This window comes from Streptopelia decaocto (genome assembly GCF_964273445.1).
Source record: "Streptopelia decaocto genome assembly, chromosome: 6".
Lineage (NCBI taxonomy): Eukaryota > Metazoa > Chordata > Aves > Columbiformes > Columbidae > Streptopelia > Streptopelia decaocto.
Window position 1 is genome coordinate 18,269,136 of NC_138660.1, and position 19,156 is coordinate 18,288,291.

A 19,156-nucleotide genomic window follows, 5' to 3' on the forward strand; every position below is an offset into this window, starting at 1 on the left:
AAGTGAAGTATCACTCTTGGGAATACCGCTGTGTATCTTGCAGAGGGCAATGTGTTCCCTCCTTGTCTGTGCCGTGCATGAAGCTGGCATCTTGATTTAGGCCAGCACTGACAGATCGGCTGCATGAGCTTTGACCTCAGGGCATATGACTGTCATTGTTCATGGCTTATGCAAAAGGTAGTAGGGAGGATCAAAGGCACTTACCATATAGATACACGACAATGTCTGAAAGCTGTATCATCCAGGTAGTGCATCTATACAGAGATGGGTAAAATGCAGCTGGTGGTATTTTACAGTAGGTAACTTGATTTAGTTGAGATCAGAATTACTCTGCAGTGTAAGCAGCATTGTAGTTGGTGAATAATTACTGTCTTGAAACTCCACCCTTGTCTCCTGGGAGTTACTCTTACCTTTTAAGCACCTGCTGCTTCTCCCCATGGGAAGTGATTGCAGTTGAGTAGCATGCAGCCTTGTTAGTCAAACCTGTTCCCAAATGGGGCTTCCTGTCTCTAAGATTATTTTCTTTTAGGCTGGGAGATCTTCCAGTAAATAGTAAAAGTGATATTTTACCAAGAGTTAGCAAATCAGTATCAGAAACAGAAATACTGCTGCTCTAATTTGGATATTGTAGAGTGGTCTGGCTTACTAAAGAGGCATTGTTGTCACTTTGAGAAGAGTTTCTGGTGCAGTTACTATTTCATTTCATAATGGCAGTGTTCAGCACTGCCACAAGAGAAGCTATGCAGGTGAGTCATAACCATGGCTTTAATTCATTTTGATACGCTGCTGCCTGTGCTTCAGAGGCCCAATTATTCTTTGGAAGTAATATATATATATATTTTTTTTTCTCCTCAAGTTTTGTAGTATATTATACGCCACTTTTTTTTTCCTTTCATCTCTTTGAAAGTGTGTTTTAAGCTTATATTACTTTAAAGTCACATTTACTTCTGTTCTTGATGTAAGTGTGTAAATAAGAGAGTGAAATAAATAACCCTTTTTCTAAATAACAAAAGAAAATGGAGTAATATATTCCAAGGATCTAGACCACCACATATCACTAGCCTGACTTCATGAGACCGGTTAGTAAACTTCTTGTTTGAGGCAGAACTGAGCTTGCTTCATGAGCCATGGAATGGGCATAGCTCACCTATTGCCATCGTGTTTTTCCATTTAAAGTAAGTGCTGCCTCTGTGAAGGGAGTGGGAAATAATTTGTGAGTTGTGGAACCCAGTGTTTTGCTTTCCTCTGGTCATCAAGTGGCAATCCAGCCTATAATTAGTATGTGAATAATTTTGCCATGTAAATTCAGCTGTTAAAATACTAAAGGGTGCGGTGTCTGTTCCTTCTGATTTTTTTTCTAATTGTGGAATTTATATAAACTTAGAATTTTGTAATCTTTTTCTGTAGTATGATTTTTTTTTTAATTTATTTTTGTTTTCTAGGTGTTTGAGTAACTTTACATTTCAATTCTGAGTGTGGTAAAGCACTTCAGATAATCGATGGAACCAATGGAGAAGCTAATCTTTATACTCAGTTCCAAGCATTGACCTTCATCCTGTGTAGAATTTGTGGTTTTTATCATTATTATTTTGTTATAACTATATAAATTCCACAGATTGCCACAGATTTCTGAGTGGGATGCCAGGGGGTGTTCAACACAAGTTCGTATGTACAGTTTTGCAGAACCAAGCCATAAATGTTTGGTTGTAACATTTTGGCTTTTTCTTCTGTTCGTCTAATGATGCTATTTCAGGACATTTCACTGAATATTGAGGTGGAACTGTCTACCTATAAGGAGTGATAGGAAGATCTGTGGGAGATGGGGAAAAATTAATTCTTCTGAAAGAACAAAAAGGGGTGGATGGAAGGGGTTTGAGTAGATAAGTAGAACATCTTTCAGATTGTTCCATGAATTGTGTCAGTATTTGGAGATTCCCTGACCCCAAACGAAGAAGTGTCAAGGCTGTAAATTTGTTCTGGCATACTTTAGTCATAAATGCTGTGCTTACAGTCTTATGCAAAGTAGTCTTTCTATGCAAATGGAGTTTTGGAAAATGGGACTGATTTTTAATTTTGAGGGTATTCATAATTTCATTTTATGAAGAAAGGAGATAAGATTAGTTTGTTTATCTGTGCAGTACGAATATGACAATCTCCTGCAATTTTGAATAGCATGGGTGTACTGAATTTGAAATGTCATTGCTGCATATGCCTTTATTGTAGGACCGTGTGTATGTGCAACAAAATAATGTGGAGAATGTCTACAATTTGGGCTTGATTATTTTTCGAGATCAAGTTGTACGCTATGGCTGCATTAGGGATCACCTGCGGCAAACTCTGCTGGATATGATTGCAAGAGAAAGGAAAGGAGAAGTTGTAGACAGGTAAGATGTTTGTAAGGGATTGTCTTTTGTTGTAAATATTATAATACCTGTCAATTTTTAAGAGTGAATCAAGAGCATACACAAATAAATCATCACTTAAGGCTACATTTCTGATCAAAAGTAAAATTTCTCCATAATCTGGAATAACATATTTCTTTATACATTAAGGGTTAGCCTAATGGTAAATGGGAAAGCTGATTAATATATTTTTTTAATATTTATCTGTGTTTTTTAATAAAACTTTTGTTAAATCTCTGCATTACTACCTTGTGCCAGAGCATTTGGTTATAAAGCGGAGTTTTGACAATTCTCTGCCTCTTGCTACTCTGTATTTCCTCCGTACTGAGAGGTTGTTTAATTTTCTTGCACCTTTTTTTTTTTTTAATATATTTTTGAAGTTTTCTTTTGTAATTGTATTTTCCTTCCTCATGTTTTGATCCATCTGTTTCTTGGTAGTTCAGTTGCATCTCTGAGTTTTTAAATCTGTTCTTTGTGTTCTCCAGCCGGTTTAGTAGATGTGGAGTTTTGTGCCACATGCTGCAGATACTGCAGCTGCACTCACTTCAAACTTGCAAGTTTTCTTGTGCATCTCCAGTTTCAGAGCAGCTGTTGGGTGTGGAGATATGTAAACGCCACGCTACCTTGGCTGCAGTTCTGTGACTGAGATTGCCCAACACGTAATTTATGAAGAGAAAAATATTCCCTGGCAACAGCTGTGTATTGTCCCCTACTGCCAGCAAGTGGAATTTTTTTCCTGGATGCAGTTCTTTTGTTTTCGCATTTTATTGATCTGTTTCTAAGCCTGACTAAATGCTTAGCTTGCTGATACACTTTCTTTTCTTTTCTTTTCTTTTTTTTTTTTTTTTTTTAAACAAAAACCCATCCAACCAAAAAACACAGAACTTTGCACAGCAACTTCCATCTGTGCAATTGTTTTGAATTGCTCAATTCCAACCTACATGTGCAGTTTTCAGTTTTCTTTGAAGGAGAATTTTTTGTTATTTTCTTGTATGTTAAAATATATTATTAATAGTTTTCCCAGTTTGTACAATTTGAGACTGCTCTGCTATCATTGTATTTAAAATATTTAATAAGCATTGTCTGCACCTTAGTTTAGAACAAAAACAATCTTGCTCCTATAATCTTCCTGAAAACCTGTCATGAACAAAGCAGATTTAGGAAGGACTTTGTATCACTATATTTTAAGTCGATACTGTGTTCTGAGTTGTTTTCTGCTGTGTACTCTGTTTTACAAGCATGTGGATTTCTCAAGTTGTTAACAACTTACTTTTTGGCAGAGGCGCAATAAGAAATGCTTGCCAGATGTTAATGATTCTAGGTCTTGAAGGAAGGTCAGTCTATGAAGAAGACTTTGAGGCTCCGTTTTTGGAGATGTCTGCAGAATTTTTTCAGGTACAGCAATGTTGTAGTATCTTATTTAAAATGTTGTTACAACTGCCTGGAACCGTGAGAGTTGATAGTACTTTAAGTAGTTGCTGCTTATTTGCTGAGTATGTCCATCTCAGTTAAATGAAATAAGAAAAAAAAAATAACAACTTTGTGGAGAAAGTAACACAAATTTTACAAAATTACCATCATTTGAATGTAGTTTTGAGCTATGGGTGCCAATAACATGTAAAGTAATCACCATGCTCATCTTGTGCGTGTTTTGGGCTATTGCATGCAACTTAGTCTGTTCCTGAGTTGCAGCCGCAGTCTTTTTTAAAGGTTCAAATTGTTGCAGGTTTTGTTCCCTTCATAGTTTCTATATTTTTGAGTTGTCGTTAATAAAATGAACAAAGTAGAGGAATCAAGTGTATCCAAGTTGCTAGACAGTTGTTGACCAGCTGCTGAATAACACGTTTCAAATATTTCCTGAGTTGTTTTTGTGAAATAATTTAAAGAAAAAAAGCCAATTGAATGGCTGTTGAGTGTAATCACACTCATCTATTTTGGGGAGTTGATAGAAGTTGTAAAAGTGTGTTAAAAGATATCTAGATAAGATAATTTGTCAGTCTCCCAATTCTTATGCAGAATCAACTGTCTGTCATATCCTCTAGTCTCCAAACTTCTTTGAAAATCAGAAGCCTATATTACACAACCATTTAAAGTCATTGCATTCTGGTTTTTTATTCATGCTGCAGAAAATTAAGAAAAATATTTACTTACATTTATGTTTGAGTTCTTATTTCTACCTTGAAAAAATAAGATCTTTCCTCCAAAAGACTATGCTGAGCAATATGAATAAAATAAGTTTGTGAAATAATGTGCTCAGCATTTTCACTAATGAGAATAATGAGAACAGATGATCTTCACAACTTATAAGTATTACATAAACTGGTATTTGAAAGCATTTTGTGCCTCTTTCCTCTCCCCGTCCTTCTGTTCTCTTTGGACCCGTGGCTAAAACCCTAGTTAGTAACTGGCAATTAAGTTGGCTTAGGTTGTTTTAGTATTACAAGTACCATGTCCATATTGCATGTACCTGCTTACGTATGTAACACAATTAGAGTAGTAGAATCTTTATTTTCTGTTTAGCATGTATGTAAATCTTGGAAGTATGATAATCTTATTTCTTGGACATGCTGGGTTTGATTTGAACTTGCTTATAAATGCTGATCCAAAATAACTAGTGCATTTCATTTTTCCCCATTGAAAAAAAAAGTCTAAAGTATTAATTTCTGTTAATCACAGATGGAAAGTCAGAAATTTTTAGCTGAAAACAGTGCTTCTGTGTATATAAAGAAAGTAGAAGCTAGAATTAATGAAGAAATAGAACGGGTGATGCATTGTCTGGATAAATCAACAGAAGAACCAATTGTGAAAGTTGTTGAGAGAGAGCTTATTTCCAAGCATATGAAAACAATAGTGGAAATGGAGAACTCTGGGCTAGTCCATATGCTGAAAAATGGGAAGACGGAAGGTAAGACTGCATCATATGGGAGACAGAAATGCTTACGGTACCCCCTATTGTTTTTAAACATAGGATAAGTCAAGCTTAATGTTTTGTGTTCCAATGTAATTGTAAAAACATTTGGTGGCTCTGTTTTGAAAATATCTGAGAATATTACTTCAGAGACTTTTAGAGGGCTTGTATAACTTGTTTCTATTTAGCGCAAGATACAAGTACTTTCTTGGTAAGCCAAGTATCTCTTAGGAAGAGTACAAATCTACTGGAGTGGTCTTTGTTACCTGTTTTCCATGAGGCAGTTTATTACTTTAATTCCTTTAGTACATAGCTATCAAAATGCATCGAAGCGTTTGGGCCCACAGGCAGTGATTTAAAAAGCGCTACTGTAAATGACTTACTTAATAGAAGTATTGTAGGACTAATTCTTGGGGAGAGAACTTTGCAGAAACAAAATTAGCTGTTTTTAAAGGATAAGAGGCAGCTTATTGAAGTGGTTGAAAAAGAAGAGCTTGGCTCGATTTGATTTTCCCAAAAGAGGTTAATGTGTGACAGAATGACTGAATGAAAGTTACTATGGAAAGAAATAGAACATAAGTTTCTAGAGCGGCATAATGAAGAGACTGATTGTAGTATCTATATTTAAAAATCTCATGCTAAAGCTGTGAGAATGGTGAACGGACTTGCTGCTTAGATTAATGGCCTTTACTCGTTAAAGCAGCTTCGCAATTACTAAGTGACAAAATGAGCAAATTTCTTAGCTGTAAGAAAAGAGAATTACTGTATTGAAAAGGAAAGTGATGATACTATACTTAACATTTTTTCTTTAATATCCATTTAGGATAGCCTTCAGGCTGAGGGTACAAGGATATTGAAGGGTATTTAGAAGATACAGGGATCAGTTTAACTTTTCTAGGTCTTGGTTTGATTTATTTAAATACTAGAGAGGAAATACTTTCTGCATTGTGAAGATAAGATTTCACATAAATGTACAGGGATGGATTGGAAGGCAGTCTTCAACCTAAGCCACTTACCATTATTTTAGATGGATAAAACAAAGAACTGTAAAATTATATGGTGGACTTTAAGACAAATATGAACTAAACTCCAAATTTTACTAGTTTTTGCTTTGAATACAGAAACAAGTGCCTTGTTAGTGTTTTTATATTTGTTTTAACTTAGATTTTTCTTAACTTTTAAAACTGTATTTGATTTTTTGGGATGATAATCTTGGGAGCTACATTTTTAAATACCACTAGAAAACATAGTCTTACTGAAGCTTTAAGTGTACTATCCTTTAGTACAAGCATCAACTTTTGCTGGCCTGCGGATCAGCAATAACAGATTCCATGCTACAGACAACCTAGAATAATTGATTACAATCTTTGTTTTTAATTTTGTGGCTGCTGCAGTCAGCATGTTGGCAGGGGCAAAGGGGACATCAGAGGATTCTAGTGCCCAAGCTGTTACGGGGAATGGTTTTTGTGTCTCATATGACTGAACTTTTACTGTTGTCATTTGCTATGAAATGAATCAGTTACAGAAGTGTAACAGACAGAGGGTGTCTGGCATAACTTCTCATTCTTGTTTCCAGACCTCGCTTGCATGTACAAGTTGTTCAGCCGTGTGCCAAATGGTCTGAAGACGATGTGCGAGTGCATGAGCTCATACCTGAGAGAGCAAGGCAAAGCACTGGTTTCTGAAGAGGGAGAAGGAAAGAATCCAGTTGACTACATTCAGGTAGTTAAATATTTTAACTTCCTTTTCTTCCATCTTTCCCATGTTCCTCAGAGTAGCAGTTAACTATGTAATTAATAAGGTAATCCTTAATATTGATTCAAAAGGGATTATTATTGAGAAGCTACTTTTATAATGTTGTTTAAAATGTACATTCTCTGAATTTTCAGGCAGGTTTACAACTCTTCTTTCACCTAAGTTGATTGGAAATTACATGTTCAGTTTTTGTGGTTTTGGTAGCTGCTTTTACTAAACAACATATTCAGGCTAATTATCTAACTGCTGGGAACTTTTTGGATTATCCTAAATGATATTTGCCTCCAGAGTGAGTTGTACGTCTGCTGGCAAATAGCTTTATGGTGTCTGTTTTGTTTAATTTTATGTAATGTTATTGAGACAAAAATCATGACAGTATTTCATGGCAAGATTAACTATGTTGGAGAGGCAAAAGTGTTATAAATCATAACAAATGACTTCATTCTTGGTCCCCTGAGAAACAGAACACTTCTGCATGTTCAAAGGCGTAAGTGTTCTTTCTTGTTCTCTATTTCTCACTGAGAAGTGATGTGTACCATTAATTTATCAATATCGCAAAACATGCTTTAGGATTGTGTGTCATCTTTTATCTCCCATTGTCTCTGAGAAGATGGTTTTAAATTTGCACATAAAATCTTTATAGAGTTCATTGAACTTTAAGGAAATGTTTTTATAGATGGAAGATGTGTTATACTTAATGTGAAAATGTGCATTCATTAAACATTAAGGTTTTTTTTTTAAATGTGTAGTTGTAGTACTTGTGTCTGATCTTTGAGAAACATTTAATGCTGTATGTCTATTATCTCTCTTTTGTTTGAAATCAATAACTTCGCTAGAACTGGCTTTTATTAGAAGAATCCATTTGGGTATAAACCCATTTTTTATTGGATTATTAATTTTCTGGCAATGCTGAAGCAAACTTCATACTAGGCTCTGACAAGAATCACCTCTCCAAGGATTGTTAAGAAGAAGAATAGAATGCCCTTTGAAATTTATTAGGTTTAATGATTAAGTGCTGTTATGATTTAAAAAAAAAGGGGGGGAGTGTCAAATGATGTGCAAAATAAGCGTTTGGATTACTTTGAAGTAATTTTCACTCCTTTTAAATCTTGAAGGACCTAAAGGACTATCATAAAAAATATAACTGAGAACAAGTTAAAAACTTAATTATAAAATTGCTATCGATGTTTTCTGCTACAAAGGCAAGTAGCATATGAAGCTGAAGGAGAGACTTACAGCCACACTGCATGTTCTTTGGCAGAGCTTGTCCTCAGCCGATTAGGATGTACCCAGCCATCTCAAGGCGATGTCCTTGGGAAGGGATTGATATTTGATTACTGCTACGCTCCCAAACAGATTTAGCCTCATCCGCTTCCATTGACACAATGGAAGAAGATAAAAGTACTTGAGAAACCACCTCACTTTTCTCATCTCAGCCACGTTCATCTGAATCTTTCAAGGACTTAAATGGCAGTAAGAAGACAGACAAGGAAGCAGTGTTAGACCATCACCAAAAATCTTCATCACAGTACAGCACTGCAGTTGTTATCCATCATAAATTTAACTCTTGAGTGAAATTTCCCTCCCCCATCGAATGCTGTCTTAGTTACGTCTAAATCCTGGGTGTACTTTGTATGCTTAGCAAGGTGCTTGGGTGATTTTAAGATGCTTTCCACCTTCTGCACTTGGTTGTTTTAAGTGGGTGAAGATGGTGCAACCCCTAAAAACGATGTGAAGAATCTGATTATTTAGCTCAGAGGAAATGGTTCAGTTCAGGCTTTTGAACTTCACAGTGTGATAACTGGAGACCTATTGCTTGTACCTGACATTCATACCTTCACAGCAACTCTTGCAGATCATTAAGAAACATGCAACTAAACAACACAGAACATGTCCCTGGATTGAAATTAGAGATGGGGGAAAAACACCTGACAAGATTAGGCCTGTTGGTGCATTGTGTTTCCTCCTCAAACTTGTTTAGCAGCTCTAGGGATGCAGTTAATGGGTGCTTAGCCTCATCTTTCATATCCTGTTTTCGTGATGGTGACTTTGTCGAAGTTATTTGAAATAGGAAAGGCTTAACAAGTGCAACAAATACATCCTTTAAGTTGTCGATTTAAAAATACAGTGATCAGCCTGTTTAACAAGGATGATTAAAAAGCTTTCTTAATCTATTGCATAGCCTATTACAGCAAACTGCACCAGTATTTGACACCAACATTTTAGGCAATTCATTTGAAAATTGTTTCCGTAAGAGATTTATGGCAGCTATAGGTATTTTTAAATGGAAATTAAATTTCAGACACAATGCCGAATATAGAGAGCTTTGCAGAACCTCAAACTGAAGATGTGGTCTTCTCTACAACTTCATATATTTTTACTGTTTTACAGCTTACAACTTCAATTCAGTGAAAATGGTTTTGCTTTGTTTTAAAGGGTTTACTGGATTTGAAGAGTAGGTTTGACCGCTTTCTTCAAGAATCTTTCAATAATGATCGACTCTTCAAACAGACTATTGCGGGTGACTTCGAGTATTTCCTCAACCTCAACTCTAGGTCTCCAGAGTACCTCTCATTATTTATTGATGATAAGCTGAAAAAGGGAGTCAAGGGAGTAAGTATAAATTAGATGATCATGCTCTTTGCTGTGTAAACTTGGATGAAATGAAACTAAGCTACTGTTCCAAGAATAATTATTTTTATATTTAGAGAAATGGCAATGCTGCCTTAAAAATGTATTTGTAACACATCTGAGCTCACAACACTTTATATCTGAACTTACATATAAGGCACAGGGACATCTCAAGATGTTGTGTGGCTTTCCTTCATCTCTGAAGCAGTATACCTGCATCGCTTCTGGCAGATAGCCCCTCAAAAAACAAAAAAAAAGGTTGGAGCTCCCTTCCTTTGAAACCTAAATATATATTTTTTTAATATAGTTTGGCACTTACTCTCAATATCTAGTAATTTGATTTGGAAATTAAGTCACTTGGGTAGGGGAAACAGTTTGTCTTTGCTTCTTTTTACTGCTTTCACATATCAGAGGACAGATATCCATATCTGTCTCTTCTAGCTTAAGTACAACTGTTTCTGTCAGTCTTACCTCATAGCTGCTTTCATGAAGTTTTTTGACATATAGCACCCAGAACTGGACAGGGTGGTTCAGCTGAGGCTTCAGTGGCTCTGAATAAGACTGACTATTATTGCATGCATCTTATGCTTTGGGAATCAAATAGTAAATTCTACTTATTTATAAAATAAGTAATCATTTTATTGGTTGTGGCACTAGACAGGCTTTGCAAAATGAATCTTACCATGTAAAAGCTTTCATTCCAAGCTAACTTTTCATACTTCTAATACTGGTTTATTTTTTGAAAGCATAGATGAAAACCAACTTATACAGGAACTTCTACTGTATTTATCCAGGCATTCTACCCATCCATCATATCCGTTCTCCCTCACAATTGCTTTTCCCTCCATTTTACATCTATTTCTTTCACCGTTCTATTGAGTTTGTGTTCCGTTCTCTTGGCTCTATCGTTCACATGTTGGATCTGTTTTGTTGGCTTTTTATAGGCTACTGTTAGGCCATATGCTTGCTGTGAATTACTTTAAGTATTTAGATAGTATAAGACACTTGTGCTGGAAGGATAAAACCAGCAATTTATTTCTTTTACAGCTAACAGAGCAAGAAGTAGAAACTATATTGGATAAGGCAATGGTTTTATTTAGGTTTATGCAAGAGAAAGATGTTTTTGAACGTTATTACAAGCAGCACTTGGCAAGACGACTTCTGACAAACAAGAGCGTTTCAGATGACTCTGAGAAAAATATGATATCTAAATTAAAGGTAAGACAGTATCTGCATTATTCTTACTTAATTTTTTTTCATAAATATAGGTTATTCTGTTTTCTCATGAGGGATATATAGATAACATACATCTTGATTGCTGTTAAATACAGATTTTATTTTAAAGCCCCAACAGAAAATAAGAAAGCCTTTTCTGAGTAATTTTGTGGAAACAAAAGGAAATACTGGGAAGGACCCGTGACGAGAGAACGATCTAGAAAGCAAAACAGGTTTTTTTTTTCAAAATCGGTGAAGACTTTCCAAATTAGAAGACAACTACTGTTATCTAGTGACTGGATTTGAAGACAAGACTGTGTTTTATCCTAGGTTTTCTGTTATTCACAGTAGAATTTTTATTACATGCGTTATCGTGTTTTAGTTTCCTCCATCTGCAGACTGGTGATAATGCTCAATTTGCTTTTGCTTAAGTAGTTTGAGATAGATTGGAAAAAAAAAAATAACAAACTTCCTATCAGTATCTGGAAGGTGAAGAGTCCTTGAAGCAAGTTCTAATGCAGCTTCTTCCAAAGTGGCGTGATAAATGGCTTGGGAACTTCAAACCAGAGTGATTTGATCCTAAATCAAACTTTACTGATCATCATTTTTGACCTTCTTATTCTGTCAGTGAGTGCAGCCTGTTTGCATGAGATTTCTCCAAATTATCAGTATTAATTCCAAATTATTGATATAAATTCCTTCCCAATTACCTCTCCACCTCTTCTGCCCTCGTGATTTAGAAGGCACAGGGCATGAACGTTTGCAAGGTGAGTCAGTGCCCTCTTTTTTTACGGATTTGCACAGTGATTAGGATGCTGAAGCCAACATGCTTGCCTTTACCATATATGTCAAAATTTGTGTTAGAAATAGGTACAAAGTCCTGTATGTGCAACTGAAATGCATGTGTTTGTGCACATGTATCTATAGATCCATATGTCTCTGATTCTCAAAAGGTCTGGTAATCTCACTTGGTAATCTGCAGTAAATCTTCAAAATTATACATTCTTAGGACAACAGGGTTGTTTGCTTTAGGGTTTTTTTGTTTATTTTTTAATACAAATAATGTTTATTTCCTTTTATGGCATCATGCTAAAAAGCAGGTGAAGGTGTGTGCCTTGATCTGATAAGCTTTCACAGATATTTTTTTTAAGATAGGAAGATAAAAAGAAAGTGAAAATACAATAATGCAGAAGGAAAACAAGTTTTGGTATGTGTAGGATTAGATCCTTATATGGAATATGAAACTTACAGTAAGTTTTGAAGGTAATGCAAATGGGAATCCCAGTAACCAAACGTACCAAAATATCATTTCTGTGACATTTATAAACTAACTTAGTCTTGCAGTTCACATATCACAAGTTCTCTTTTCATAGTGCTGGCACAACAGGTTATTTTGTGTGTTTTTAGACCGAATGTGGATGTCAGTTCACGTCTAAACTGGAAGGAATGTTCAGGGACATGAGCATCTCAAACACGACGATGGATGAGTTCAGGCAACATCTTCAGGCAACCGGGGTAAGAACGTTGGGGGTTTGTGTGCTCGTCCTTTTACTGTAGTACAAACCCTAGGCCTGTATCAAGGTTTGTGATTTTTAATTTGTCAGTACACGCCTGTGGAAGGAAGGATTTTGTTAGCATGCTCAAATTAGATTTATTTTACTGTGTTACTTATCGTATGGAATTTGCGAGCATTTCCTGAAATAGAGAATGCAGTTGGAAGCTCGATCTGCAGTTTGAGTGGTGCCAACTTCATTCCCTGAAATCCTGGGTCAGCTTCTCTGCTACCTGCCCTCTGCCCAGAGGGCCCGGCTGCCGCCTCGCCCGCCCGCGGCCGCCAGGCGGCGCGCTGCTCCCGCTCTCGCCGCCCAGCTGTGCCCGGCTGTGCCGATCTGCCGAGCCCAGCTCTGCCGGTCTGCTGTGCCCAGATGTGCGTGCCCGGCTGTGCCCACCTGTGCCCGTGCTCCTGGGGCCGCCTGCCCACTTTCATGTGCGTTCCCAAAATGCCGTCTTATTTTTTAATCTTCATTGCGACCTGTACTTTATGCTACCAGCAATAAAAATATTGCATGCTTTGAAAAACACACCATCTCTGGTGTAACTTTCCTGGTGCAGTTAATGGCTTTAGTAAAAGCAGAAATCCCATTTTATTCCAATTGCCAAATATGGATTTAACTGGAAGTGTCATACCTTGGTGTGTAGTGGACCTCTGGAATATTACTTAGGGGAGAGATTGCTTCTGTTTTGAGGTATCAGTTTGCTCTAAACACCTTTTTTCTGTGCTGATACTCAGTAGCATTTAATATATAACAAACATCCAAGTAGTTCCTTGTCTGCAGGCAAGTATGTCAAGCATGTCTGAATCGCTTTTAGAAATCTGAATGCCAGGAATATCTTCATGGATGTACTCTGTCCAGTGTCCCTGGGTGTGCAAGGTGATACAAAATCTTTGCTGTCTTGAAGTGCTTGGCTGAGATCTTCCCCATCAGAATACTGTGAATCACCAGGAGTGAAAGAACAGGATGTTCTCAGAATGGTTTCAGAAGAGGTTCTAGAGGATATGGATACGTATAAAGGTGTTTGTGGACAGGCAGCATTACTACTGCTCTTTTTCTTTAGAGGTTAATAATGATTTTTTTCTAGAATGCTTGAAATATTAATTTCAAGAAAAATACATTAGAGGATCCCCATTTTTATAGGTGGTATGTGGGACTCGTACATGAGGGGTTTTAGTGTTAAAAGTTCATGTACTTTACATGACAGTTTTGCACTAGGTGAGTTAATAAGTGATGTCTCTCTTCTTACTAGCTATGTACAGCTAATAACAAGAATTTAAAATGTTAATAAATATTCTGCTAGGCCTTATTTGAAACTACTTCTTTTTTTTGACAAAGAAGCAGCAGTTTGCTTGGTGGTTGCCTTTTGGCCAGCCTAATCATGGCCTTTTAATGACATTTCTAGAATATTTATTTATTGTGGAAGTGTATATATTTCTATTAGTGTCAGTAATGTTTGAGAGGAAATAAAAACATGAAGATTTTGGGGTTTTTTTATGTTACTGTCAACGTGCTGGTGATACTGTTTTATATGAAGTAGCCCATTCTACTCCTTTTTAAGCAATTTGTGTACCTTGGTTATGTATGGTGCCTCCTAGAGGAGTCAAGTGTCTACTCTTCTCTAAATAATCCTACCCCTGCTGGATCCCATATCCAGAGATACAGGTAGTACCAAGGACCATGTAGATGGTTGGTTTGCCACCAGTAAGTGGAAAGCTCAGCACTAGGGAAAGTCCAAGCTAATTCATTATGATTAATTCCTACAGCTGTGATCCTGAAACTTCAGTTTGTTGGGGTTTTGTACAGATTAGATCCCTTCAGGGCACTTTCCATTAGGTCATACCATTTTTATGCTGAAAAGACATAAAGTGCTTCCAAAACTTCTCAAGTGACAAACTGCTCAGTGTTGCGTATAACGTGTGATGTGAGGTATTCTAAATGCTATATTCTGATCTGGCGAAGACCAAAATAATTTGGGCAATGGTTGCTATCTCAACTGAGATATTTCAGTTCCAAGTAAAGGTGTTTTCTGTATCTTTCTGCCTGCATTGATGGCCTTTTCCTGCACTTTGGCTGGAGGGGGAAAGCTGTTGAAGCTTGTGGTTTTTTAAGTGAGTCACAGATTATCTAGTTTTCTTTGTCTAAATGGCTGTTTCTTTGTCTAAATGGCAGTAATATTTGCTACAGAATAACCTTTATTTGGGTATTTACATACCTTAGTGAATTGCTCCTCTTAAACCTTAATGAAATTCAATCAAAGGGATTTCTGTATGAGTAGCCTGTCACTGCTCTGTCTGGATTTTTCAGGAGTTTTCTAGACCCAAGTTTATTGACGCACGCAGGCATTCAACACGCACGATACAAAAACACTTCCATAGTGCATGGAATGCTACTCTGCTATTTAGCAGTGGAAGTTTCTGAGTTCATATGACAGGTTTTGACCTTCTAAAATGTAATGTGCTTTAATTCTATGTAGGAGGTTTATAACAAGTTGCATATAGTATGCTTTGTTTTTTTGTGTCTGTAATGTGTGTTCTTTGAAGGTGTTAGTTATACCTCCTACAGCTGAAAGTAGTCAGTTTTAAGTTTAATAATATCCAGCTTAGTTGAGATACCTAGTAAGGATTATGCCTCACTGGTAGCAAGATGTTTATCACCTACTGACACAATTACTTTATAGATCAGCACAACATCAGTTGTGGAATGTTTTCTGACCAATGCTGAATATTTATAGGAACGGTGATGTTTAGGGGAAGTGGCTTGGTTGTGTGTGTAAAAGCAACTGTTTACATTGCAGTCCAGAGGTAAATTGCAGGAAAAGCTCCTTATGGTTTAACATTAGATATTCAGTATTTACTTTCTGGAAGCAGAGAGTAAATTTTTAAACAGTTATTTTGAAAGTGATATGTTTAGCAACCTGGCTTTACTGTATGTTGTCAAAAACCCGTTTAGAAAGAATTGTTACATATGAGTTCTGTTTATGATCAGACTTTTAATTCTTCGCTAAGAATTTATTTTGTTAAATTCTATGCACTCTTAAATGCCTGAGGGCAGTAACATGGAGGATTTTTGCCATACCATCTACTCTGATAGTGATGAATTAATGTCTGGCTTTGTTACAATAATGTTTATAGATTTATGTCTGTCTTTTTTCTTAGCCTGTGAAAATTCTATGTATTCTACACTGATAGAGAAAAGTGGTGAAATGCAGTCCTGTTTTAAAATAACATATGTTTTCTTCCAATTGTCCTTAGGTCTCATTAGGTGGTGTTGATCTTACAGTGCGGGTCCTCACAACAGGTTATTGGCCTACTCAGTCAGCCACACCAAAGTGCAACATCCCTCCAGCTCCCAGACATGCTTTTGAAATATTTAGAAGGTATGTATTGAAGCAGACTTTTAGGTAGAGGTTTTAAGAAGAAACTTTCTAAACTTAGAGGTGTTTTGCTCTTAAAGACATGCTGGCATGCTGTGCTTCAGCAGTTCATGTGAAAATTAGAGAATACAGTCACCATGTTGTGAGGCTTGAGTTTTTGGGAGCTTCTAGGTGGAATTCTAACAAGAGTTAATGTTTTCAAAAAGCAAAAGTTAGAAGTTTCTTAATCCTCAATGGCTATGCAAAGTCTGTGTAACTGTTTAAAGCAGTTTTCTCTTAGCTATATAATGTGAACTATGTATTAAGTTTTCAATTCAACTGTATTACAGATTTTATTTAGCCAAACATAGTGGGCGACAGCTGACACTCCAGCATCATATGGGTTCGGCAGATCTCAATGCTACTTTCTACGGACCTGTTAAAAAGGTAAAGTATCGAGATTAAAAAACAATGCAGCATTTTTACAAAGTAAGCAAATGCATGCTTTTAATAACTTCAGAATTTTGTAAAATAAAAGCTTACCCATCGATAGTATGAGAATAAGGTGCTTTCCATTGGCTTTCTAGTCTGATTATTCCTTTGTAGCAGTTTTGTTTTGACTTTTTTCCCCTCTAAATCTAATTTGAATGCATTACTCAGCATCATCTCTTTGCTACCTCGTAGAAAAGCAGTAATTTTGATCTTGAAGCGATCTCAGTGCTTTGAGTGCTTTGGGGCTTTTTTGACTGTGACTCCGTCAAAAGTGAAATGAAGCTTTAGAATAATTTTTGTTACTGTGAAAAAGTATTGTTAAGCCAAGTTTAGCCTGCTTTTCATATGCAGAGTGCTAGCAATGTAGACAAAACTTTTTCAAACATGAGGATTTTAGTAGTTTATAGAAGTACAATGCTTAATGTTTATGTATACGAGAAAACAGTTCGTTAATGATTTAGACCAGTTCTAAAGTGCTAAACTAGAGGTAGTAATGGCATGATGCTTGGGAACATAGAGGAAATGCAAAATGAAAACAGAACTCTTCATAACACAAAGTATAAATAACATGCACTTGAGAGGATATTAAAATTGTATTACTGTAGGATAAATATTTTGGTAATTTTAAAGATAAGAGTGAGAAAACAGGAGGGTGGGCAAGTAGTGGAACAGGGGCTGGAGAAATGGTGGAGTCTCCACCCTTGGAAATTTTCCAAGGAGTGGACCCAGTGCTGTGGAGTGGACACAGCACTGAACATCCTGCTCAGAAGGCTGGGCTGAGTGGGCGCTGCACCGTGGGGCCTGCAGAGCTGCCTCCAACCTCAGCCACCCCAGGACTCTGGGGCAGATACTGGAGAGACAATTCTGTGTATGCCACCAGGCGAGTGCTGTTCTATTGGTTGTGTAGACTGATCTGCTTGATATATGTATTTCAATCTTGCCGAGGTAAAATATTTTGCAGTGGAAAATAATCTAATAGTAGTTTTGCAATTTTAAAATAGGAAGATGGCTCAGAGGTTGGCGTAGGAGGTGCCCAGGTAACTGGCTTAAATACACGGAAGCACATATTGCAAGTCTCCACTTTCCAGATGACGATATTAATGCTCTTTAACAACAGAGAAAAATATACATTTGAGGTAAGTGTTGTGGTTTTCTCACCTGACTTCAAATAACTGTTTCATGCACTTAATTGCCGGTGTGAACAGACTTTTCATGATCAGGTGCCTCTCATTCTGTTTGAGTGTGGATCAGGCCGATAATACTGGAAGTAGATCATTAGCAATGCACCTGGGAAGCAATCCTGGGGGAGGAAATTGTTTGGGAACAGAAGTTTTCAGAAGTGTTGAAGAGTTGTGAGTGTGGTTATTCCTAGGCCATAGAGCTATTGAAAAGCTGAAGCTGGAATGCAGCAGGTGGCTCCATTTGCTCATTTTATCTTTGAGACACTGGATTTAGAGTCCGAAGGGTGGAGGAGAAGAGTTTGTATCTCGGCTTCTTAAACACTGAAGTGCTTAGATTGGCAGGCTGGAGTGAGCTGTAGGATGAATCAGAGAACTTTTGTCCTTTCTCTGAGCTGGTGAGCCACAAAGGCCAATGAAGAAGGACCAGATAAATTATTAACAAGGCAACTACATGGACATGGCTGCGAAAGGTCCAAGTGGTGAGCTGACAGGTGATGACGAAGGCTTTAGGAGTGGAGGAGGACTGTGCTAGGAGGTTTGAACATTGTATTATTATTGTCAATTAAGACATTATCAATTGTCATTGACATTGTCAATTTAGACATTATCTTCTGTTTGAGAGGGCAGTGGCAGCCTTGAAAAGCAGAATGGGTGCAGTTTAAAACTGAGCGTATTTCCAGGTTTTCTCATCCACTTTTGACTGTGTTATGCATAGTAATCATTTGCCTTTTTGTTTGGATTTTGTTTTCAACTTATTTGGCTTACTTCTAGCCTGTTAATAAAGAATGTTTCTTTGAAATGATCTCAGTTGGGGTTAAGGAAGGCAGGGTTTGATAAGAGGATCTTAACAAACTATTCACAGTTCAAAAAAAGATTATTTTAGAGCACAGAAAGTCCTGTGTGTTGTGAAATCTATTGCAGGAGCATTACGGCTTTGAGCACTTTATCTGCAGAATACTTGGAGGAGGATGGAAAAAAAAGGAAACTTAACAGCTTTTTTTTTTTTTTTTTTTTTTTTTTTTTTTTGGAAGTTGGTGATGAAACTGGGCTGGTGGGTTGGTGGCTACCTTATTCCACAGAATTGTAGGCTTTATTGAGTAGTAGAGCCTTACCCGTATATGAATAAATAATACTCAGTAGAGCAGTGAAAAATATAACTTTTAATATAGGCTCTAAGTTACAGTTTGTTTTACCAAGACCAGATGATAAATATGTCCGCGTGCTTTTAGGTTGTGTATGTCTTGTTTATTTCTGGTTTGGGAGTTCTTAAACTCTTACTTTGTGTCCCACTGTAACTAAAGCATCGAGAAGGCGTATTTGTTTTGTTTGGTTTCTTTGGTGAAGTGTGTGGGAGTTGTCTTTGACTCCAGCCAGGAAAGCTTGTGAAAACTTAAGAGTAGAATGAATTTTATCTTTGTTCATTGATTACTGGATATCATGATTAATTGCTGAGTGCTGTGCAACTATTACTTCTCTGTCACATCAAGTTAGTACTTTTACTGCAATATAGCATGAGCGAGGACTTGCGGTGTGTGTTTGTGTAGGCATAAAACTGTCTGATATACAAGTGTTCCTGTAGATTCACAGCTGAACAGATTAAATTGAAGTTGCCTTCACAGCTGAACAGACTTCGCTGTTTGGTTTTGTGTTTAGTGTGATTTTTT

General features: G+C 36.8%; 1 protein-coding gene across 1 annotated transcript in view; it reads left to right on the plus strand.

The window, feature by feature from the left end:
• Positions 1-19,156, plus strand: part of CUL3 (cullin 3) — a 56,704-nt gene that overhangs the window by 30,502 nt on the left and 7,046 nt on the right. The window contains exons 4-13 of the mRNA XM_082057116.1: positions 2,224-2,384; positions 3,683-3,797; positions 5,079-5,307; positions 6,887-7,032; positions 9,502-9,678; positions 10,744-10,914; positions 12,319-12,426; positions 15,719-15,843; positions 16,170-16,266; positions 17,313-17,447. Of these exons, the coding sequence (XP_081913242.1) occupies positions 2,224-2,384; positions 3,683-3,797; positions 5,079-5,307; positions 6,887-7,032; positions 9,502-9,678; positions 10,744-10,914; positions 12,319-12,426; positions 15,719-15,843; positions 16,170-16,266; positions 17,313-17,447 (1,464 nt within the window). The remainder of the gene's footprint in view (positions 1-2,223; positions 2,385-3,682; positions 3,798-5,078; positions 5,308-6,886; positions 7,033-9,501; positions 9,679-10,743; positions 10,915-12,318; positions 12,427-15,718; positions 15,844-16,169; positions 16,267-17,312; positions 17,448-19,156) is intronic.